Genomic DNA, 25,825 nt, shown 5'->3' with positions numbered 1-25,825 from the left:
TTAATAAGAAGGGGTTAGAAGCATCTTATATGGTGAGCTACCGAGTGGCTAGGACAGGCAAGCCCCACACTATTGTGGAGGACTTAATTCTTCCTGCTGCCATGGATATGGCTGGAACAATGCTGGGGGAAAAGGCCAAAAAAACTATACAGACAATCCCTTCATCAAACAACACTGTTTCATGACGCATCAGTGACATGGCAGAAGATGTTTTGAAACAATTACTGCTTAGCATACAAGCCAGTGAATTCTATGCATTACAGCTGGATGAGTCAACAGATGTGGCGTGCCTGGCACAGCTCCTGTTATATGTCCATTACGTTTATGGGGGGTCAATTAAGGAAGACATCCTCTTCTGCAAACCACTGGAAACCAGGACAACATGACATGATATTTTTAAAGTACTGGACTGCTGTCACAAGTATCTTCGTCTTCTGACGATAATGCGAAATCGTCATCAGAAAAGGTAGACCAATACGCAGCAGGTGTGCAGTTGTTCATTTTGAACATTTAATTAAATCAACACGAATACAAAAACAACAAAAAAGAAAACGAACGATAAACTGACAGTCTGGCAAAGCAAAGCTCAACACAGAACAATCACCCACAAATCACACACACAAACACACCCTAATATATGGGACTCTCAATCAAAGGCAGATAGACAACACCTGCCTTCAACTGAGAGTCCCAACCCCAATTAACCAAACATAGAAACACACACACCAGACTAACCATAGAATACAAACACATAGACCATCAACCAAAAACCCGGAAATACTAAATCAAACACCCTTTACACAAACACACCACCCCGAACCACATAAAACAAATACCCTCTGCCACGTCCTGACCAAACTACAAAAACAATTAACCTTATACTGGCCAGGACGTGACAGTACCCCCCCTTAAAGGTGCTACCCCAGAAGCACCTTAACAAAAAATAACCCCAAGCAACACCAAAAAAAATTCCCCTTTTCTAAAGGGAGGGAAGGGAGGGTGGCTGCCGTCAACGACGGCACTGTGCTACACCCCCCCTCCCCAACCCACCTATTTCTGGAGGTGACTCCGGCTCAGGCCGTTCCAGGCTGTCGGGGCAGTCTGGCAGCTCGGGACAGTCTGGGCAGTCTGGCAGCTCGGGACAGTCTGGCAACTCGGGGCAGTCTGGCAACTCGGGGCAGTCTGGGCAGTCTGGCAACTCGGGACAGTCTGGGCAGTCTGGCAACTCGGGACAGTCTGGGCAGTCTGGCAACTCGGGACAGTCTGGGCAGTCTGGCAACTCGGGACAGTCTGGGCAGTCTGGCAACTCGGGACAGTCTGGGCAGTCTGGCAACTCGGGACAGTCTGGGCAGTCTGGCAACTCGGGACAGTCTGGGCAGTCTGGCAACTCGGGGCAGTTCAGGGCAGTCTGGCCACTCCGGCAGTTCAGGGCAGTCTGGCCACTCCGGCAGTTCAGGGCAGTCTGGCCACTCCGGCAGTTCAGGGCAGTCTGGCCACTCCGGCAGTTCAGCGCAGTCTGGCCACTCCGGCAGTTCAGCGCAGTCTGGCCACTCTGGCAGTTCAGCGCAGTCTGGCCACTCCGGCAGTTCAGCGCAGTCTGGCCACTCCGGCAGTTCAGCGCAGTCTGGCCACTCCGGCAGTTCAGCGCAGTCTGGCCACTCCGGCAGTTCAGCGCATTCTGGCCACTCCGGCAGTTCAGCGCAGTCTGGCCACTCCGGCAGTTCAGCGCAGTCTGACCTCTCTGGCGACTGTTGACTGGCGGGCAGCTCTGACGACTGTTGACTGGCGGGCAGCTCTGACGACTGTTGACTGGCGGGCAGCTCTGACGACTGTTGACTGGCGGGCAGCTCTGGTGACGACTGTTGACTGGCGGGCAGCTCTGGTGACGACTGTTGACTGGCGGGCAGCTCTGGTGACGACTGTTGACTGGCGGGCAGCTCTGGTGACGACTGTTGACTGGCGGGCAGCTCTGGTGACGACTGTTGACTGGCGGGCAGCTCTGGTGACTGTTGACTGGCGTGGCTGGGTTGACGCACTTGTAGCCTGGTGCGTGGTGCTGGTACTGGGCTTACCAGATTATGTACACGCACCTCCAGGCTAGTGCGGGGAGCGGGAACAGGACGAGTCGGACTGGGTTGACGCACTTCCGGGTCCGCACGAGAGACAGGAGCTGGAAACCCAGGGCTATGGAGGCGCACAGTCGGTCTAGATCTTACCTCCTGCACAACCCGTCTTGGCTGGATGGAACTAGTAGCCCTGTACGAGCGGGGTGCTCGTACAGGGCAGACTGGGCTGTGCAGGGGCCTGATGGTAGCTGTGCGTAGAGCGGGAGTTGGGTAGCCTGGTCCTCGGAGGCGTACCGGCGACCAGATGCGCTGCGCAGGCATCCTCCTACCAGGCTGGATGCCCGCTCTAGCACGGCACCTGCGAGGTGCTGGAATAACGTGGACCGGACTGTGCGTGCGTATGGGTGAAATAGTGCGCTCCTCAGCGAAACATAGCGCTCTCCACCCCATACGCTCCTCCATATAACCACGGGTAGCTGGCTTCCGGCTCTTCTTACGCCTAGCCAAACTACCCGTGTGCCCCCCCCCCCAAAATTACTTGGGGGTGCCTCTCGTGCTTCTCCCTCAGCGCGTCCATGGCCTCGTACCTCCGCCTCTCTGCCTTGGCTGCCTCAATTTCCCACTGCGGGCGGCGATAATCCTCAGCCTGGTGCCAAGGTCCGGCCCCGTCCAGAACTTCCTCCCAGGTCCACTTCTCCCGCCAGTCCAACTCGAATTCACTCTGCTCCTTCTTCTGCGCTTGGTCCTTGAGTGGTGGGTGATTCTGTAAGAAGTATCTTCGTCTTCTGACGATAATGCGAAATCGTCATCAGAAAAGGTAGACCAATACGCAGCAGGTGTGCAGTTGTTCATTTTGAACATTTAATTAAATCAACACGAATACAAAAACAACAAACAAGAAAACGAACGATAAACTGACAGTCTGGCAAAGCAAAGCTCAACACAGAACAATCACCCACAAATCACACACACAAACACACCCTAATATATGGGACTCTCAATCAAAGGCAGATAGACAACACCTGCCTTCAACTGAGAGTCCCAACCCCAATTAACCAAACATAGAAACACACACACCAGACTAACCATAGAATACAAACACATAGACCATCAACCAAAAACCCGGAAATACTAAATCAAACACCCTTTACACAAACACACCACCCCGAACCACATAAAACAAATACCCTCTGCCACGTCCTGACCAAACTACAAAAACAATTAACCTTATACTGGCCAGGACGTGACAACTGCTTTGTGACATCAAATGGACTTTGGTGGTCAAGATGTGTTGTTATCTGTGCAAAAGCCATGACAGGGAGACATAGTGGAGTGGTAACGTGTGCAGCATCCACCGAGAGGCTCTTTCTGTCAAAGGAATGCCTGACAGCTTGAAAGACGTTTTGGACACTACAGTGAACATTATTAACTTTGTTAAAGCAAGGCCCCTGAACTCTTGTGTATTTTCTGCATTATGCAATGATATGGGCAGCGACCATGTAACGCTTTTACAACATACAGAAAATGTGCTGGTTATCAAGGGCAAAGTATTGACATGTTTTTTTAAATTGAGAGACGAGCTTAAAGTTTTCTTTACTGTTTTCTTTTACTTGTCTGGCCGCTTGCATCATGACGAGTTTCTCACACAACTGGCCTATCTGGGTGATGTTTTGTCTCACCTGAATGATCTGAATCTAGGATTACAGGGACTCTCCGCAACTATATTCAATGTGCGGGACAAAATTGAGGCTATGATTAAGAAGTTGGAGCTCTTCTCTGTCTGCATTAACAAGGACAACACACAGGTCTTTCCATCATTGTATGATTTGTGTGAAAATGAACTCACGCTTCCGGACAATGTCAAATGTGATATAGCGAAGCACCTGAGTGAGTTGGGTGTGCAATTACGCAAGTACTTTCCTGAAATGGATGATACAAACAACTGTATTCATTATCCCTTTCATGCCCTGCCTCCAGTCCACTTACCGATATCTGAACAAGAGAGCCTCATCGAAATTGCAACAAGTGGTTCTGTGAAATTTGAATTTAATCAGAAGATTTCAGATTTCTGGATTGGGCTGTGCTCAGAGTATCCTGCCTTGGCAAATCGCGCTGTTAAGACACCGATGCCCTTTGCAACCACGTACCTATGTGAGAGTGGATTCTCGGCCCTCACTAGCATGAAAACTAAATACAGGCACAGACTATGTGGAAAATGATTTAAGACTGAAACTCTCTCCAATACAACCCAACATTGCAGAGTTATGTGCATCCTTTCAAGCACACCCTTCTCATTAACCTGTGGTGAGTTATTCACAATTTTTGATGAACAAATAAGGTTTTACATGTAAGATGGCTAAATAAAAAGCAAAATGATTAATTATTTGTCACGGTTCCTTAAGGCAGGAGGAAAGGGCAGAGTCAAACGCAGGAGACGTAGTCCAGTAGTGTCGTAGAACGATATATTTATTGCACCGAAAACCCACTCGGCGTAACAAAAGGGCATAGGGTGCGCCCAGAGACCACACGGGAACACAGTAAGCCCGGCAAATACAATATTCCTCTAGCGAGAATCCGCTGGGGGAAAAATGTGCAAAAAGCACAGAACGTTCACAGACAAAGATGAACCCAAAGAAACAAACTAAATACCTCCCCACTAATGACAGACAAGAGACAGGTGCGGGCTAGATCAGACAAAAACCAAAGAACATAGAAACATAGATCGGTGGCAGCTAGTAGACCGGTGACGACGACCACCGAGCGCCGCCCGACCGAGGAGGGGCGCCATCCTCGGTGGATACTGTGACAGTACCCCTCCCCTGACGCGTGGCTCCCGCAGCGCGCCGACGCCGGCCTCGGGGACGACCCGGAGGGCGAGGCGCCGGCCGATCCGGCCGGAGACGATGAAACTCCTGTAGCATCGCTGGATCACAAATGTCCCGAACCGGAACCCAGCACCTCTCCTCCGGGCTGTACCCCTCCCAGTCCACGAGGTACTGCAGGCCCCCTACCCGACGTCGGGAGTCCAGGATGGCCCGGACTGTGTACGCCGGGGCCCCCCCGATGTCCAGGAGGGACCTCCCGCACCTCAGCGTCCTGTAGTGGACCAGCTACCACCGGCCTGAGGAGAGACACATGAAACGAGGGGTTAATACGGTAGTATGAAGGGAGTTGCAACCTATAACACACCTCGTTTATTCTCCTCAGGACTTTGAACGGCCCCACAAATCGCGGACCCAGCTTCCGGCAGGGCAGGCGGAGGGGCAGGTTCCGGGTCGAGAGCCAGACTCTGTCCCCCGGATTATAAACAGGAGCCTCACTGCGGTGGCGGTCAGTGCTCTCCTTCTGTCGACCTATCGCTCGCCACAGGCATTCCTGGACAGCCCTCCAGGTCTCCTGAGAGCGCTGTACCCATTCCTCCACCGCAGGAGCCTCCGTCTGGCTCTGCTGCCAGGGCACCAGGACCGGCTGATAACCTAACACAACCTGAAAAGGTGACAGGTTAGTAGAGGAGTGGCGCTGAGAGTTCTGGGCCATCTCGGCCCATGGCACGAACCTCGCCCACTCCCCTGGCCGGTCCTGGCAATACGACCGTAGGAACCTGCCCACATCCTGGTTAATGCGCTCTACCTGCCCATTACTCTCGGGGTGAAAACCTGAGGTCAGGCTGACCGAGACCCCCAGCCTCTCCATAAACGACCTCCACACCCTGGAAGTAAACTGGGGACCTCGATCAGATACGATGTCCTCGGGCACCCCGTAGTGCCGGAAGACATGGGTGAATAGGGCCTCCGCGGTCTGTAGGGCCGTAGGAAGACCGGGTAATGGGAGCAGACGGCAGGACTTCGAGAACCAATCCACAACAACCAGGATGGTAGTGTTCCCCTGAGATGGCGGGAGATCCGTAAGGAAATCCACCGAGAGGTGAGACCAAGGTCGCTGTGGAACGGGGAGGGGCTGTAATTTCCCCCGAGGCAGGTGCGTAGAAGCCTTGCACTGGGCGCACACCGAACAGGAAGAGACATAGTGTCTTACATCCTCAGCCAAGGTGGGCCACCAGTACTTTCCTTTCAGGCCTCGCACTGTCCGTTCCACTCCAGGATGACCCGAGGAGGGTAGAGTGTGAGCCCATCGGATCAGGCGATCGCGAACACCAAGCGGAACGAACTTCAGACCCGCGGGACATTGAGGGGGAGTGGGTTCCTACTGAACCGCCCGCTCAATGTCCGCATCCACCTCCTATACCACCGGTGCCACTAGACAGGACGCCGGGAGTATGGGAGTTGGATCGATGGTCCGCTCCTCAGTGTCGTAGAGATGCGACAGTGCGTCGGCCTTCCGGTTCCGAGAACCCGGAATGTAGGAAAGGGTGAATTGGAACCTCGTAAAGAACATGGCCCACCTGGCCTGACAAGGATTGAGTCTCCTCGCTGCTCGGATGTACTCCAGGTTACGGTGGTCGGTCCAGATGAGAAAAGGGTGACGTGCCCCCTCAAGCCAATGTCTCCACACTGTCAAAGCCTTGACCACGGCCAACAACTCCCTGTCCCCCACGTCATAGTTGCGCTCCGCCGGACTCAGCTTCTTAGAAAAGAATGCACAGGGGCGGAGCTTCGGAGGAGCGCCCGAGTGCTGCGACAGCACTGCTCCTACCCCAGCCTCGGACGCGTCCACCTCTACTATAAATGGCAAAGAGGGATCCGGATGCGCCAGCACTGGAGCATCGGTAAACAGAACCTTCAGACGACGGAAGGCTCTGTCCGCCTCTGCCGACCACCGCAGTCGCACCGGACCCCCCTTCATCAGTGAGGTAATGGGCGCTGCCACCTGACTAAAACCCCGGATAAACCTCCGGTAATAATTGGCGAACCCCAAGAACCGCTGCACCTCCTTCACCGTGGTAGGGGTCGGCCAATTATGCACGGCCGTAACGCGGTCACATTCCATCACCACGCCTGTGGTGGAAATGTAATATCCCAGGAAAGCGACGGCCGCCCAAGCACTTTGCGCACCAGAGCCACATGCGCGGCGCGTGTGGCGGAATAGATCAGAATGTCATCGATGTACACCACCACACCCTGTCCGAGCATGTCTCTGAGAACCTCGTCCACAAAGGATTGGAAGACAGCGGGAGCATTTTTTAACCCATACGGCATGACGAGGTACTCATAATGGCCAGATGTGGTACTAAATGCGGTTTTCCACTGGTCTCCCCCTTGGATACGCACCAGGTTATATGCGCTCCTGAGATCTAGTTTGGTGAAGAAGCGCGCCCCGTGAAATGACTCCACCGCCGTAGCAATGAGAGGTAGCGGGTAACTGAACCCCACTGTGATCGAATTTAGACCTCTATAGTCAATGCACGGGCGCAGACCTCCCTCCTTCTTCTTCACAAAAAAGAAGCTCGAGGAGACAGGGGATTTAGATGGCCGAATGTATCCCTGTCTCAAGGACTCAGCGACATACGTTTCCATAGCCACTGTCTCCTCCTGAGACAGAGGATACACGTGACTTTTAGGAAGGACCGCGTCAGCCTGGAGGTTTATCGCACAATCCCCCTGTCGATGGGGTGGTAATTGGGTCGCCTTCGTCTTACTGAAGGCGATAGCCAAATCGGCATATTCAGAGGGAATGTGCACGGTAGAGACTTGGTCTGGACTCTCCACCGTGGTTGCACCGATGGCAACTCCTATGCACCTACCTGAGCACTCCCTCGACCACCCCTTAAGAGCCCTCTGCCTCCACGAAATCTGAGGGTTGTGAGTGGCTAGCCAGGGGATACCCAGTACCACTGGAAACGCCAGGGAGTCAATGAGGAAGAGGCTGATACGTTCCACATGACCCCCCCACATCGCCATAACCAGTGGTACAGTAGCCTCCCCCACTTGGCCGGACCCTAGTGGTCGACTGTCTAAGGCGTGCACATGGAAGGGGTGGTCCGGCTGAACCAGGGGAATCCCTAACCTCTTAGCGACCCCACGGTCCATAAAACTCCCAGCTGCACCTGAATCGACGAGTGCCTTATACTGGAAGTGAGGGGAAAAATCGGGAAAACAAACTGAAGTGTACAGGTGGTCGACAGGGGGCTCTGGGTGTGGCTGGTGCTGACTCACCTGGGGGGTCGATGTAGTGCTCTGCCTGCCATCTGAACTCCCGGGGGGACTCCTCCAGCACCGGTCCGCAGTGTGCCCTCTGCGCCCGCAGTGGGTGCAGGAGAGGCCCCCCCCTCCGGTCCTCCTCGACGCAGCTCCTCCTATCTCCATGGGCTGTGGAGCAGGAGGGCTGGGAGGTGGAACGAACAGGCCCCGACTGGAACGTCCCCGGGCAGCCAGCAGGTTGTCCAGTCTGATGGATAAATCCACCAGCTGGTCCAGTGTGATGGCGTGGTCCCTGCAGGCCAGCTCCCGGCGGACATCCTCTCGGAGACTGCAGCGATAATGATCCATCAGGGCCCGCTCATTCCACCCTGACCCCGCGGCGAGAGTCCTGAACTCCAGGGCGAAGTCCTGAGTGCTCCTCGTCCCCTGTCTTAAGTGAAACAACCGCTCACCCGCCGCCTTGCCCTCCGGGGGATGATCGAATACCACCCAGAAGCGGCGGGTGAACTCCGGGTAGTCACCCCGAGCCGAGTCTGGGCCATCCCAAACCGCGTTGGCCCATTCCAGGGCTCTACCCATAAGACAAGAGAGGACGCTCACCTTTTCTTCATCGGAGGGAGAGGGGCGAACGGTCGCCAGGTAGAGTTCAACCTGTAGCAAAAACCCCTTACATCCCGCAGCTGTCCCGTCAAACTCCCTCGGTGGCGGAATCCGGATGCCGCTCGCGCCCGCTTCAGGGGGGGTCGGTAGGGGCGCCGGCTGAGGAACCGGAGCTGGTCCGGTGGGTGAAGCCCCTCTCTCCCAGTTCTCCAATCTGGCCAGCACTTGGTCCATCGCCGAGCCCAGGCGGTGGAGGAGGTTGGCGTGCTGTGACACCTGTTCTGCCACTGACGGTGCTTCCGCTCCTGCTGACTCCATATTTTTTGTGGTGCGGGATTCTGTCTCGGTTCCTTAAGGCAGGAGGAAAGGGCAGAGTCAAACGCAGGAGACGTAGTCCAGTAGTGTCGTAGAACGATATATTTATTGCACCGAAAACCCACTCGGCATAACAAAAGGGCATAGGGTGCGCCCAGAGACCACACGGGAACACAGTAAACCCCGAGAAAACAAAAATACGCACGGGGCGCAGCCCGGCAAATACAATATTCCTCTAGCGAGAATCCGCTGGGGGAAAAATGTGCAAAAAGCACAGAACGTTCACAGACCTGCCCGCTGACGAACAAACAATCCCGCACAAAGACGAACCCAAAGAAACAAACTAAATACCTCCCCACTAATGACAGACAAGAGACAGGTGCGGGCTAGATCAGACAAAAACCAAAGAACATAGAAACATAGATCGGTGGCAGCTAGTAGACCGGCGACGACGACCGCCGAGCGCCGCCCGACCGAGGAGGAGCGCCATCCTCGGTGGATACTGTGACATTATTATTATATTATTATTTGTGCTCTGGTCCTATAAGAGCTCTTTGTCACTTCCCACGAGCTGGGTTGTTACAAAAACTCACACTCATTCTTATGTTTAATAAATGTATAGTATAGTGTGTGTGGGAGGCTTACAATGTGATGGCAAAAAACAATGTTTGAGAGTGCGCTGACCCTGGTGCTAGAGGGGGTATGCAGCTGGAGGTTGAATGTTTGAAGGGGTACGGGACTATAAAAAGTTTGGGAACCACTGGTCTAAACATAAAGAGACAGGGGGTGGGGGCTGTTTCGCTCACTGGGATGCTTTCTCCAGATACATTCAGCCTCTTGTGAATTGAAGGAAAATGATGAAACACAAAGAGACGAAAGATACATGAATTTATGTTTTGTTCTTTTTTTTATTTGTCAATGTTTTTGGGGAAGTCTGGCTTCCTTTGGCATCCACGAATACACACCACTGGTCAACACAGTAACACAGTCACAAAACCCTAGGTTGAGTTGCCTCAGGTTGACTACTCTGAGGTCCCAGCTATCCTACCAGGACCCAGTCTTAGAATAACCCTTCATCTTAGTGTGTTGGGGCAGTGGTTGGGAGGTATAGCTATGATTAGACTACATTTCCCAGTAGAGGTATCAATGCCATCCCCCATGTTATTGAGCTGGGCCAGAGCTGTTTGTGTGTGTGTGTGTGTGTGTGTGTGTGTGTGTGTGTGTGTGTGTGTGTGTGTGTGTGTGTTCATGTGTATGCGTATACGTGTATGTGTGTGTGTATGTGTGTGTGTGTGTATGTGTGTGTGTGTGTGGAGTCAAATAGCTGGGGTTGACTACTTTAGATTATGCTCAGTCCCTGTGAGTGTAGACTAACAGAGGACTTCACACATCACTGACATGCCATTTGCTTTGTCAGCAGTATCGGCAGAATTCTGTCAATTAGCTAATCAATATGTTAATATTGATTTGAGAAAATGTACATCCTTATCTGTCGTGTGTGTGTGTGTACATGTGCGTATGTGTGTGTGCGTGTGTGTGTGTGGTTCATGGTGTACTATTATATTCCCCGTCTTGTGCATTCAGCTCATGTCCATGTAAAACTATTACGCTCCAACAGAGGATACTGTGTATCTACATATCTACCCAGGGTCTGTGTTGGCTAGCTCCCTGACTCCCTGTGAAGCCTGTTGAGGGGTAGACTACCTGCACCAGGAGCTTGTACCAGGAGCTCTCAGAGAAGCTCTCTCCATCTCGCCTCACCGAACAGTCTGCCCTCACCGTTGCTGTGACTACCGGCAGTCGTCATGGCAACCTGCGGTGGATGGGGGAGGAGGGAAAGGAATGTCTAAAAGCACCAGGTGAAAAGATAAACTCTATTTAGTGGTACTTAATGCCAAATGAATGGCATAGACTACAGTCTATTATTTTGAGTAGAATACCTATTACCAAACTAGCTTCCTACTGTACAAGTTGGAAGTCTCTGTCAGAGTGTATTTATTTTACCTTTATTTAACTAGGCAAGTCAGTTAAGAACAAATTCTTATTTTCAATGATGGCCTAGGAACAGTGAGTTAACTGCCTTGTTCAGGTGCAGAACAACAGATTTGTACCTTGTCAGCTCGGGGATTTGAACTTGCAACCTTTCAGTTACTAGTCCAACGCTCTAACCACTAGGCTACCCTGCGCAGGATATGGGGGAATGTGGCTCTCTGTTTGTAGGCCTCTCCTCAAGATGTATAGCAAACAATGAAAATAGAATGGATTTAAACAGTGACATTCCAGATGTTGAAAACACTTAGCGTTGTATTGTGTGGACATGAACATTTCAATATGACCTAAAGGAGAATGGACAGCTCAATGCTTTTGGAAAAATTATTTCTGTCTAGACCTACATAATACCTATTAATTCCATATGGTTTGTGAGTAACCCCTTGCTCCAACCTTGGCCTGAGGGTGGGTAGGAGTTTCTCCAACCTTGGCCTGAGGGTGGGTAGGAGTTGCTCCAACCTTGGCCTGAGGGTGGGTAGGAGTTGCTCCAACCTTGGCCTGAGAGTGGGTAGGAGTTGCTCCAACCTTGGCCTGGGTAGGAGTTGTTTATCCCCCCTCCTGAATAAATAGATTGGAATTAGGGAAAATCAATACCTAATCAGTTCCTTACCTAATACCTAATTCCAAGCAGTATGTGGCGTGTTAAAGAGGAACTCCTGTGAAAATGAGCCTCTTCCATTTGAATATCTGTTCTGAGGTTCTGGTTATAGTTCTGTAGATCTGTGTCGGTCCAAAAACACTTTAATCTAGATCTGATTCTGAACTATCAGAACAAGGCTGAAAAGGAATTTAAAAACAAAAAGAAAACATGCATGTATATTGTGTGCTAGTTCTTGAGTGTGTGTGTGTATGTTTGTCCCGGTCCCATTTGACTCACCCTGGTCGCTCGCTAAATGTCATTGATCCCCCCACCCCACCCCACCCCACCACAGACTCTAATTCCTCTCTGATTACCATTCCACCGCTGTGACTGGTAATTAAACCTGGGAGGATAACAAGGTCACTTGCCAGGTCAGAGGGAATGGTCACACCATCAAACACACACACACACACACACACACACACACACACACACACACACACACACACACACACACACACACACACACACACACACACACACATATATGAACGCACAACCACACACACAAACACGAACGTGCACACATACATGCAGGAGAGGAGGTTCTCCTGTTTCTCATGGCACTTCACTATAGAAAAATAATTCTAAGAAGTTCAGGATTAGCCTGCAAGTTTATGTTGTGGTGAACCACAGACCCTCCGACCACCCCCAACTCCAACCACCCTGACCAACTCTCTCTCCACCACCCCCACCACCCTGACCAACTCTCTCTCCACTCACAACCACCACCACCCTGACCAACTCTCTCTCCACCACCCTGACCAACTCTCTCTCCACTCACAACCACCACCACCCTGACCAACTCTCTCTCCACCCCCTGCCATCCTGACCAACTCTCTCTCCACTCACAACCACCACCACCCTGACCAACTCTCTCTCCACCACCCCCACCACCCTGACCAACTTTCTCTCCACTCCCAACCACCACCCTGACCAACTCTCTCTCCACTCCCAATCACCTCCACCACCCTGACCAACTCTCTCTCCATTCCCCACCACCACCACCCTGACCAACTCTCTCTCCATTCCCAACCACCACCACCACCACCCTGACCAACTCTGTTGTATCTGTTGTGTATCTGTTGTGTATTTCACTAGATCATCATTCTCAATGGGAAGACTCATTCAGAAATAGAACATTTCTACCTCTCTCTCAGCATACACTGTGAACACCAAGCCAGACAGGACAGACCACTTGCTTACCGCCCCAATAGATTCACAGATGATGCAATTGCCATCACACTGCACACTGCCCTATCCCAACTGGACAAGAGGAATACCTATGTTAGAATGCTGTTCATTGACTATAGTTCAGCATTCAACACCATAGTACTGTTGTGTCTTTGGGGTACCATTAAACTGAAGACATGTTTATCAATTAACTCCCTGTAATTATTATCACGCGATCAAACTGATTAATCGTTTAATTGTAATTAACTAGGAGATCGGGGCACCAAGGAAAATATTCAGATTACAAAGTTATAATTTTCCTAATATAACTTTCCTATATTATAACATTATATATTATATTCTATTATAGTATAGGGCCGATTATCTTCTGGTTTAAATGGTGTATTTTACCTCGCGTCCAGTCTCATTCCAAATGTCGTAAATTGTTGTATCTGCACGAACCCAGTCTTTACTAAGAGTCATCCATAAATCAATTGTCTTAAAATCATTTATTTACTAAACTAAGTAATTCACATAAAGTATACAAACAGTAATTATCATCACAAAGAATTGGTAGAGTAATGTGCCCTAGTGGTCTAAACAGGCATGGCTGGTGTCTTGTAGAACAATGGGTCATAAAATGTTCAGCTGAGGAGGTACACAGAGTTCATCAATATTAACAATTGACAATTGAACGCTCACTCATTCGGGAACAATTGCAATCAATATATATTTACGCTCAGTGTGTCGTCGGGATCCTTGTTGGAGCGTCGCCCCGTTGGAGAGTTTTGTCCGCGTTCTCTCTCTCTCTCTCTCGGTTAGAATGGATCTTTCAAAGCGACATTCATTAATGTCGTCATAGAATGGATGTCTCGTTGGTCTTCGCGTTCAATGATATAATTTACTTAGCTGCAGACTAATAATTCATATCAAAGACTTGTTCTTATTCTGTCAGTATCAATAGTCTAAAAGTTAACCACGTGGTATAGTTCACTTTCAGTAGAGTACTTGGATGGTCTCCTATTCTCGCTATACACCAAGTCACTTGGCTCTGTCATATCCTCACATGGTCTCTCCTATCATTGCTATGCAGACGACACACAATTAATCTTCTCCTTTCCCCCTTCTGATAACCAGGCGGCGAATCGCATCTCTGCATGTCTGTCAGACATATCAGTGTGGATGACGGATCACCAGCTCAAGCTGAACCTCGGCAAGACGGAGCTGTTCTTCCTCCCGGGGAAGGACTGCCCGTTCCATGATCTCGCCATCACGGTTGACAACTCCCTTGTGTCCTCCTCCCAGAGTGCTAAGAACCTTGGCGTGATCCTGGACAACACCCTGTCGTTCTCCACTAACATCAAGGCGGTGACCCGATCCTGTAGGTTCATGCTCTACAACATTCGCAGAGTACGACTCTGCCTCACACAGGAAGCGGCGCAGGTCCTAATCCAGGCACTTGTCATCTCCCGTCTGGATTACTGCAACTCGCTGTTGGCTGGGCTCCCTGCCTGTGCCATTAAACCCCTACAACTCATCCAGAACGCCGCAGCCCGTCTGGTGTTCAACCTTCCCAAGTTCTCTCACGTCACCCCGCTCCTCCGCTCTCTCCACTGGCTTCCAGTTGAAGCTCGCATCCGCTACAAGACCATGGTGATTGCCTACGGAGCTGTGAAGGGAACGGCACCTCCATACCTTCAGGCTCTGATCAGGCCCTACACCCAAACAAGGGCACTGCGTTCATCCACCTCTGGCCTGCTGGCCCCCCTACCTCTGAGGAAGCACAGTTCCCGCTCAGCCCAGTCAAAACTGTTCGCTGCTCTGGCACCCCAATGGTGGAACAAGCTCCCTCATGACGCCAGGACAGCGGAGTCAATCAGCACCTTCCGGAGACACCTGAAACCCCACCTCTTTAAGGAATACCTAGGATAGGATAAAGTAATCCTTCTAACCCCCCCCCCCCCTTAAAAGATTTAGATGCACTATTGTAAAGTGGTTGTTCCACTGGATATCATAAGGTGAATGCACCAATTTGTAAGTCGCTCTGGATAAGAGCGTCTGCTAAATGACTTAAATGTAAATGTAAATGTCAAACCTATTGGCCAACTCGCAATGGAGTGGAGGCCGGGTCTCAAGAAAGTAGATCAGGCTATGGTTTTATAGTGAACATGTCACATGACACCTGGTCCTGTCTGTGTCCCTGGGGGCGTGCCGATGACTGAGTTAAGCTTGGTACAGAAATATAATTCTATCACATTAACATCAGTACATAGCATCTCAATGTATTACAAATAGCTTTATCCTTATTAATACATTCTATACATCCATGTGGATGCAAGTCTCAAGGCTGAGGCTATTATATAAACCGTTTTATGGTAATATGGCTATATTGTCTCTTCTGAGTATCACAAAAGTGTACCAAGCGGACCAGTTCGTAGATGGATTCTTCACCAGTCTTCCATACCTTCTCCAGAACACAAATGTCGCTTGGCTCCCCAATTCTGTGAGTTGGAAGAATTTCCTGTGTCTCTCTATGGGCCATGTGGCCAGAGACTCTCCTGGAATTTTACCACTCCTTCACACAGGGACTGGGTGGGGGAAGGTAGGTTGGGGGATGGTGCAAAGGGGGGGAGGGGGTCAACTGTCCTCCCTGTACTCAAAGAGGCCAACGTCATGACAGTACCCTCCAAGCTCATCATTAAGCTAGAGGCCCTTGGTCTCAACACCGCCCTGCGCAATTGGGTCCTGGACTTCCTGATGAGCCACCCCCAGGTGGTGAAAGTAGGAAACAACATCTCCACTTTACTGATCCTCAACACTGGGGCCCCACAAGGGTGCGTGCTCTCCTGTACTCCCTGTACTCCCATGACTGCATGGCCATGCACGCCTCCAACTCAATCATCAACAGTAGTAGGCTTGATTATCAACAACGACGAGACAGCCTACAGGGAGGAGGTGAGGGCACTCGGAGTGTGGTGTCAGGAAAACAACCTCTCACTCAACGTCAACAAAACAAAGGAGATGATCGTGGACTTCAGGAAACAGCAGAAGGAGCACCTCCATATCCACATCGATGGGACAGCAGTGGAGAAGATGGAAAGTTTTAATTAAGGCTAGGCGTCCTGCTAGCGGGACACCTGTCGACAACATCCAGTAAAATTGGAGGGCGTGCAATTCAAATAAATAATCGTAATATTAAACATTTATGAACATATAAGTATCTTATATCGTTTAAAAGCTTCAATTCTTGTTAATCGAACTGTATTGTCCGATTTACAATAGGCATTACAGCGAAAGCAGGCCATGTGATTGTTTGAGGACTGCACCCCACATCAACATATTTTTCAACCAGCACATACTTCATAAAATCACAAATAGCGATTAAATAAATCACTTACTTTGAAAATCTTCCTCTGTTTGCAATCCTAAGGGTCTCAGTTACAACATGAATGTTCGTTTTGTTAGATAAAATCCTTCTTTATATCCCAAAAAATAGATCCTATCCCTAAGAAGTGTTATGTTCCACGGCGTACACATCACAGACAAACTGAAATGGTCCACCCACACAGACAGTGTGGTGAAGAAGGCGCAACAGCGCCTCTAAAATATCAGGAGGCTGAAGAAATTTGGCTTGTCACCTAAAATCCTCACAAACTTTTACAGATGCACAATTGAGAGCATCCTGTCGGGCTGTATCACCGCCTGGTACGGCAACTGCATCGCCCACAACTGCAAGGCTCTCCAGAGAGTGGTGCGGTCTGCAAAACGCATCACCGGGGCAAACTACCTGCCCTCCAGGACACCTACAGCACCCGATGTCACAGAAAGGCCAAAAAGATCATCAAGGACAACAACCTCCCGAGCCACTGTCTGTTCACCCATTACCATCCAGAAGGCGAGGTCAGTACCGGTGCATCAAAGCTGGGTCCGAGAGATTGAACAGATTCTATCTCGAGGCCATCAGAATGTTGAACAGCCATCACTAACACAGAGAGGCTGCTGCCAACATACAGACTTGAAATCATTGGCCACTTTAATAAATGGATCACTAGTCACTTTAATAATGCCACTTTAATAATGTTTACATATCTTGCATTATTCATCTCATATGTATATACTGTATTTTATACCATCTATTGCATCTTGCCTATGCCGCTCTGTCATTGCTCATCCATATATTTATATGTACTGTATATATTATTATTTCATTCCTTTAGATTTGTGTGTATTAGGTAGCTGTTGTGGCATTGTTAGATCACATGTTAGATATTGCTGCACTGTCGGAACTAGAAGCACAAGCATTTCACTACACTCGCAATAACATCTGCTAAACTTGTGTATGTGAACAATAAAATTGGATTTGAAGTATTTAGGACAGTAAATGACTGGATTCAATCCGTGAAGGCTGTTGATCTCATATGTACCCATATGTCTCTGTCTCTTTCCTTGTCTCTGTCCCTGCTCTCTGTCTCTGTCCTTGCTTTCTGTCTCTGTCTCTGTCCCCAGTCCCAGCCCTAGCTCCTACAGGGCATACTCTGTATAATACTGACCTCTTCTGTCCTCCGAAGGAAGTGCAGCAAAATAGTGTGGTTTCCTTTACCTGCATTGGATTGAATTGGGGGTGCATCACAATAATATCTCCTTTCTCCTAAAGTGTACACTCGTTCCCTTCACTTGTTCACTACCACAGATCTAAACGCATTGTATTGGTGGAGACATGGGCTTGAGGGGTTTTCCACCATATTTCTTATACCAGCTATATTTCCTTTGAAATTAGCAAAGGGAAGTGAACAAGTGCACACTTTGGGAGGCAGGAGAGATAATTTGGGACGAAGCCCTGGTGGTTAATAAACAACCTCTGTGTCTGATGTTAGTGTCCCAGAGGTAGTCAGTGTCCTCAGAACTCTCTCTCTCATTCTGACTCTGCACGGCAACAGCATGGTAACATGGCTCACCGCCGCTTTGAGGTCAAAGAGCACGCAGCCTCCTACCTGAGGTCCAGGGTCCCCCCCCCCCCCCCCCACAGGAACTGATCACAGAGATACTGGGATTTCTGGAGAATATGGTAGAGGCGTGTGTGTGTGTGTGTGCACGCGCGCACGCAGGGAATGTAGTTAGACCCTTGCCCTGCAAGAATGATTTTTGTGAACAAAAATTGTTCACAATTGTGTAAGCCCAAACCGATCTAATCGTATGTATTTGGCTGCTATAATTGTGCCTATCTGGATTTAATAGCGTAATTAGTTTTTTCACAAACTGTATAACGCTGATATAGCGCTGATATAACGCTGCTATATCGCTGACTTCCGATGTTATTGTCACTTCAGAAAGAAAGGCCGTTTGACCTTGCCGTGGACATAGGCTGTGGCTCGGGACAGGGGACACTTCTACTGGCCCCTCACTTTACCCAGGTGATCGGGACAGACATCAGCCCCGCCCAGCTGGAGGTGGCTCTGGCCAATAGCAGCACCCCAAATATCTTCTACAGGTGAGAAGGGGGAGGGGCACGCAGGATAGTCGGCGGGAATTGCTTTGTTGTCCTAGCAAGGATCAAGGTCAAGTCCAAGGTCATACTTTTATAAGTGAAGTGTAGTATGTATTGTGATGTGTTATATGTCTGCCAGGAATGTTGGTACTGTTGGCAGACAACAGTGTCTATTGGACAATAAAGTATTAATTCATTTCTTCTTCATATTTAGATGTAATTATCATGTTTTTGATACCATACCCCATTGAAACATCCCTGTAGTTTTAACTAGTAACATAACTAACTCAGACACTTTGAGGTCCAAATGTAAAACATCCAGTTAAACATCCAAAATGTGTAACCCTTTAACCAGTGTGCATCGTCTCACATCTCCCATAACCCCACAGGCAGTGTCCTGCAGAGGAGTTACCGTTTGCTGACGGCGGGCCAGACTTGGTGACGTCCATGGCCGCGGCCCACTGGTTCGACCGTCCATGGTTCCTCCAGGAGGCAGACAGGCTGCTGAAGCCCAGAGGGTGTCTGGCCCTGATCAGTTATACCCTGGACATGGACCTGGAGTACGGACAACACTCCCACACTCTTACTGACATCTGTCATCAGGTCAGAAAACAAACCACTGAGGAATTGATTGATTTCATTTAGAAGATAATTAAAAATAGTAGGCTGCTCCAGATGGAGACAACATTACATACAATCAACTGACCAACTGACTATGTATAGAAGTCCCACTATCTCAGTGTTAAATTAACAATTTTAACGCTGGATAATTGGGACTCATATGTACTCTGTGAAAGGGTTAAATGTAACACTCTGACTTCAATGTACACTGGGATTTGGCCTTCTATGAAGTGTGAAAACTTTGTGACTTCAGAGTACGGAAACACCGGGAAAGTAATTCAGAGTACGGAAACAACAGGAAAATAATACTACCTTATTGATGTCCCCCTCCAGTTCTACAAGAACATGCTGCCATTTCGCAGTACCCACAGGTGAGCTTCAGCATACAGGTGCTCAAAATTATTTGCAGGCTGGAATTAAATTGAATGTGCCTTTAGCAATGTTTACGCCATGTTCATTTTTGCAAACTACTGTCTGCACACTTCTATTACAATGATGAACGCTGGAAGCAACTATCTATGAGGGGAGACTCTTATCTGCATATAGGTTTATATAGATAAACATTTGAACACAATTCCATAAATACTGCAGTGCAGGTTGGTTTGAAATTAGTTGAATTTCTCATCTCAAAGAAAATCTTAGTGAGCTGATGACCATCTTCTTTAACTGTCACTCACTCTGTTCCACTCCTCCTCTTCTGGCCTAGGTTGCTGTCTGTGATGGGGGAGTCGAATCCAGACACAGAGATCACAGTGGTGGTCAAGTATTTCTACTGGCTGGCCTGCAAACCTGCTGCAGCCTGATCTGGGACAAGGAAGCAGCAAACCCCACAGACCCTTATCTTCCCCTGATGTTTTCTGTTGCATCTAATGGCAAAATGAAATAACTAAAAGGGGTTACACATTCCAACAAATAAGACCACATGTTATATGCAACTTAAATCATTCGTCCATCAAAGTCAAAATGAAAAGTGAACCGACATGAACTCCAATACCACCTAAAGAAGATGTTTACGATGTTTCAGAATAGTCTGGATACCCGATGAGCTCAACCATTTCTTGTTTTATAAAGAAACAGCTTGTTAAAATACAATAGTCTTCTCTGGTTTACTGTAATATTTACTGTAACTGGTAATTACAGTGGTTTGCGTTCTGAACACACAGTCGGATGTCTCCAACCTCTTGCGTATGCGCTCACACATGCTCCCTCTGTGTCCCTCTGAGTGTTGAGGCTGGTGTGTACATGTGTTTTCGGAGGAGTAGGACTGAGATCTTGCCTGACAGGAGTCAGTCTCTGACAGTAGTGAGGTCTCACCATCTGAAATGCCATATGGTGCCCCTAGTGGTAGAATAAAGTAATACTTTCCCTACCTCACCTCATAGCCCCAACTCATGGACCGAATTCAACTCATAGCCCCATCTCATAGTCCCAAATTCATAGCCACAACTCATAGCCTCAACTCATAGCCCCAACTCATGGCCAGATATCATAGTCCCAACTCATAGTCCCAACTCATAGCCCCACCTCATAGCCCCAACTCATAGACCCAACTCATAGCCCCATCTCATAGCCCCACCTCATAGCCCCAACTCATAGCCCCAACTCATAGCCCCACCTTATAATCCCAAATAATAGCCACACTTTATAGCCACACTTTATAGCCCCACTTTATAGCCCTACCTCATAGCCTCACCTTATAGCCCCAACTCATAGCACCAACTCATAGCACCAACTCATAGACCCAACTCATAGCCACACTTTATAGCCACACTTTATAGCCCCACCTCATAGCCCCAACTCATAGCCCCATCTTATAGCCCCAACTTATAGACACACCTTATAGCCCCAACTCATAGCCCCACCTCATAGTCCCACCTCATAGCCCCACCTTATAGCCCCACCTCATAGCCCTACCTTATAGCCCCACCTCATAGCCCCACCTCATAGCCCCACCTTATAGCCCCACCTAATAGCCTCACCTTATAGTCCCACCTCATAGCCCCACCTTATAGCCCCACCTCATAGCCACACTTTATAGCCCCACCTTACAGCCCCAACTCATAGCCACACCTCATAGTCTCACCTCATAGTCCCAACACATAGTCCCAACTCATAGCCACACCCCACACCTCATAGTCTCACCTCATAGTCCCAACTCATAGTCCCAACTCATAGCCCCACCTCATAGCCACAACATAGCCGCATCTTATAGCCACAACATAGTCCCACCTCATAGCCACAACATAGCCCCAACTCATAGCCACAACATAGCCCCAACTCATAGCCACAACATAGCCCCAACTCATAGCCACAACATAGCCCCAACTCATAGCCACAACATAGCCCCAACTCATAGCCACAACATAGACCCAACTCATAGACCCAACTCATAGCCCCATCTCATAGCCCCAACTCATAGCCACAACATAGCCCGAACTCATAGCCACAACTCATAGCCACAACATAGACCCAACTCTTAGACCCAACTCATAGCCCCAACTCATAGCCCCAACTCATATCCCCAACTCATAGCCACAGCATAGCCCCAACTCATAGCCACAACATAGCCCCAACTCATAGCCACACCTTATAGCCCCAACTCATAGCCCCACCTCATAGTCCCACCTCATAGCCCCACCTTATAGCCCCACCTCATAGCCCCACCTTATAGCCCCACCTTATAGCCCCACCTCATAGCCCCACCTTATAGCCCCACCTCATAGCCCCACCTTATAGCCCCACCTAATAGCCCCACCTTATAGTCCCACCTTATAGCCCCACCTCATAGCCACACTTTATAGCCCCACCTTATAGCCCCAACTCATAGCCACACCTCATAGTCTCACCTCATAGTCCCAACTCATAGTCCCAACTCATAGCCCCACCTCATAGCCACAACATAGCCCCACCTTATAGCCACAACATAGTCCCATCTCATAGCCCCAACTCATAGCCACAACATAGCCCCAACTCATAGCCACAACATAGCCCCACCTTATAGTCCCACCTCATAGCCCCACCTGATAGTCCCACCTCATAGCCACACTTTATGGCCCCACCTTATAGCCCCAACTCATAGCCACACCTCATAGCCCCACCTCATAGTCCCAACTCATAGTCCCAACTCATAGCCCCACCTCATAGCCACAACATAGCCCCACCTCATAGCCACAACATAGCCCCACCTTATAGCCACAACATAGTCCCATCTCATAGCCCCAACTCATAGCCACAACATAGCCCCAACTCATAGCCACAACATAGACCCAACTCTTAGACCCAACTCTTAGCGCCAACTCTTAGCCCCAACTCATAGCCCCAACTCATATCCCCAACTCATAGCCACAACATGACCCAACTCATAGCCCCAACTCATAGCCACAACATAGCCCCAACTCATAGCCACAACATAGCCCCAACTCATAGCCACAACATAGACACAACATAGACCCAACTCATAGCCACAACATAGACACAACACAGACCCAACTCATAGACCCAACTCATAGACCCAACTCATAGCCCCATCTCATAGCCCCAACTCATAGCCCCAACTCATAGCCCCAACTCATAGCCACAACATAGCCCCAACTCTTAGACCCAACTCATAGCCCCAACTCATAGACCCAACTCATATCCCCAACTCATAGCCACAACATAGCCCCAATTCATAGCCACAACATAGACCCAACTCTTAGCCCCAACTCTTAGCACCAACTCATAGCACCAACTCATAGACCCAACTCATAGCCACACCTTATAGCCCCAACTCATAGCCCCACCTCATAGTCCCACCTCATAGCCCCAACTCATAGCCCCACCTTATAGCCCCACCTCATAGCCCCACCTCATAGCCCCACTGTATAGCCCCACCTCATAGCCCCACCTTATATCCCCACCTAATAGCCCCACCTTATAGTCCCACCTCATAGCCCCACCTGATAGCCCCACCTCATAGCCACACTTTATAGCCCCACCTTATAGCCCCAACTCATAGCCACACCTCATAGTCTCACCTCATAGTCCCAACTCATAGTCCCAACTCATAGCCACACCTCATAGTCTCACCTCATAGTCCCAACTCATAGTCCCAACTCATAGCCCCACCTCATAGCCCCACCTCATAGCCACAACATAGCCCCACCTTATAGCCACAACATAGTCCCATCTCATAGCCCCAACTCATAGCCACAACATAGACCCAACTCTTAGACCCAACTCTTAGCGCCAACTCTTAGCCCCAACTCATAGCCCCAACTCATAGACCCAACTCATATCCCCAACTCATAGCCACAACATGACCCAACTCATAGCCCCAACTCATAGCCACAACATAGCCCCAACTCATAGCCACAACATAGCCCCAACTCATAGCCACAACATAGCCACAACATAGACCCAACTCATAGCCCCAACTCATAGCCACAACATAGCCCCAACTCATAGCCACAACATAGCCACAACATAGACCCAACTCATAGCCCCAACTCATAGCCACAACATAGCCCCAACTCATAGCCACAACATAGCCACAACATAGCCCCAACTCATAGCCACAACATAGCCCCAACTCATAGCCACAACATAGCCACAACATAGACCCAACTCATAGCCCCAACTCATAGCCACAACATAGCCCCAACTCATAGCCCCAAATCATAGCCACAACATAGCCCCAACTCATAGCCACAACATAGCGCCAACTCTTAGCCCCAACTCATAGCCCCAACTCATAGACCCAACTCATAGCCCCAACTCATAGCCACAACATAGCCCCATCTCATAGCCACAACATAGCCCCATCTCATAGCCCCAACTCATAGCCACAACATAGCCCCAACTCATTGCCACAACATAGCCCCAACTCATACCCCCAACTCATAGCCACAACTCATAGCCACCTGGGTATACCTGACCCACTAAACTCTGACTCCAGGTCTCAACATGGAAGCGTTCAACAAGCCTTCTCTGAAGTAGCTTCGCTGAGACTACAGGGGTGTATTCATTAGTGCACACCGTTTAAAAACCTTTAGTTCAGGTTTTTCCCTCCCCGTTTGGGCCTGTTTGCTCGTTCCTATTGAATACACCCCAGGTCCTTTATATCAGTTCTGTTTCTCCTCTTGAGATGTAATGTCAGAGGCCTACCGTACCATCTTCCTCTCTCTCCTCTCTAAGGACTAGAGTTACTTTAACTTAGTATTACCGGGCTATTAGTCTCTGCCTGTGGCTGAGGTTGGACTAGTCTGGGACTCGTGTCTGGGACCACCTTAATGATCATATAGCCAAGCTGACAGCAGGCCAGCTGAGACAGGGGTAATAGGGAGCCAGAGGGCTTTCTGGGTGATGGTGTGGGTTTGAGACGGTGGGTGGCTTAGTGTGGAAGATGAGAGGACTTATAAATAGCTATGAATAAGCTACTTGCGAGTGGTTCTCCTGATTCATTGGCGTCAGGTTTCGGGATGTTTTCACTATCACTTTACATTGTATTCACTTTCTTCCTCTCTCCCTAAGTTACCATGGTCTGCTTTCCATATCAATCTCAAAAGTAATTATCTTACTAATGACAGCTAATACATAGAACGCTGATCCCCAAATGCTTAACAACAAGGTCAGTCAGTCACCATGACGATACTGATAAGGACCAATGCATGTGCACTCCACAGGTGGTCATCACACATCCATTACATTCCTAATGATTCAATCAAACAGGGCGAACTCACTGGCTAATGTTTCTGATTGCATTCCTATAACTCATTACAATCACTTACCGCTCTATTAGATTTGCCTCAATAGGTGACAGTGTTTGTAAGGTATTATAAGGCTATTTTAGGCTGTATACTCATTTAGACTTCATCTCTGTACACTCCTTGAGGCTATATCACTGAGATGTTACTGTGAGGTTTCACTTATCAAGCCCATCTGGCCTGTTTCACACATACAAGCACGCGCGTGCGCACGCACGCACGCACACACACACACACACACACACACACACACACACACACACACACACACACACACACACACACCACACACCACGTGAACAGTTCAGCTGGGTACAGAATAGTTCACACCTTCTCCACAGGGAGTGGACAGCGGCCATATTGCTATAGCTCTGGGCCCAGGCTTTAATTCATGTCCCTTTTTTTATAAATGTTTTTATTTAACCTTTATTTAACTAGACAAGTCAGTTAAGAACAAATTCTTATTTACAATGACGACCTACCAAAAGGCAAAAAGCCTCCTGCGGGGACGGGGGCTGGGTTTAAAAATATATATAAATTAAATTAATATAGGACAAAACACACATGACAATAAGAGAGACAACACAACACTACATAAAGAGATACCTAAGACAACAACATAGCAAGGCAGCAACACATGACAACACAGCATGGTAGCAACACAACATGACAACAACATGGTAGCAACACAACATGGTAGCAGCACAAAACATCGTACAAACATTATTGGGCACAGTCATCAGCACAAAGGGCAAAAAGGTAGCGACAACAATACATCACGCAAAGCAGCCACAACTGTCAGTAAGAGTGTCCATGATTGAGTCTTTGAATGAAGAGATGGAGATAAAACTGTCCAGTTTGAGTGTTTGTTGCAGCTCGTTCCAGTCACTAGCTGCAGCAAACTGAAAAGACGAGCGACTCAGGGATGTGTGTGCTTTGGGGACCTTTAACAGAATGTGACTGGCAGAATGGGTGTTGTATGCGGAGGATGAGGGCTGCAGTAGATATCTCAGATAGGGGGGACTGAGGCCTTT

At 49.2% G+C, this 25,825-nt stretch overlaps 1 protein-coding gene across 1 annotated transcript; it reads left to right on the top strand.

Annotated features, from left to right (window-relative positions):
• Positions 1-17,887: 17,887 nt before the first annotated feature.
• LOC106575799 (putative methyltransferase DDB_G0268948) lies at positions 17,888-20,130 on the top strand. The gene is given in 6 exon segments (XM_082962427.1): positions 17,888-17,953; positions 17,956-18,006; positions 18,269-18,429; positions 18,816-19,029; positions 19,381-19,418; positions 19,754-20,130. Coding segments are annotated over 6 exon segments (627 nt in total). The 3' UTR covers positions 19,851-20,130.
• Positions 20,131-25,825: the final 5,695 nt, after the last annotated feature.

The sequence above is a fragment of the Salmo salar genome, chromosome 16 (genome assembly GCF_965601325.2).
Source record: "Salmo salar chromosome 16, fSalSal1, whole genome shotgun sequence".
NCBI classification, from domain to species: Eukaryota; Metazoa; Chordata; class Actinopteri; order Salmoniformes; family Salmonidae; genus Salmo; species Salmo salar.
This window is presented reverse-complemented; position numbering and strand designations above follow the sequence as displayed.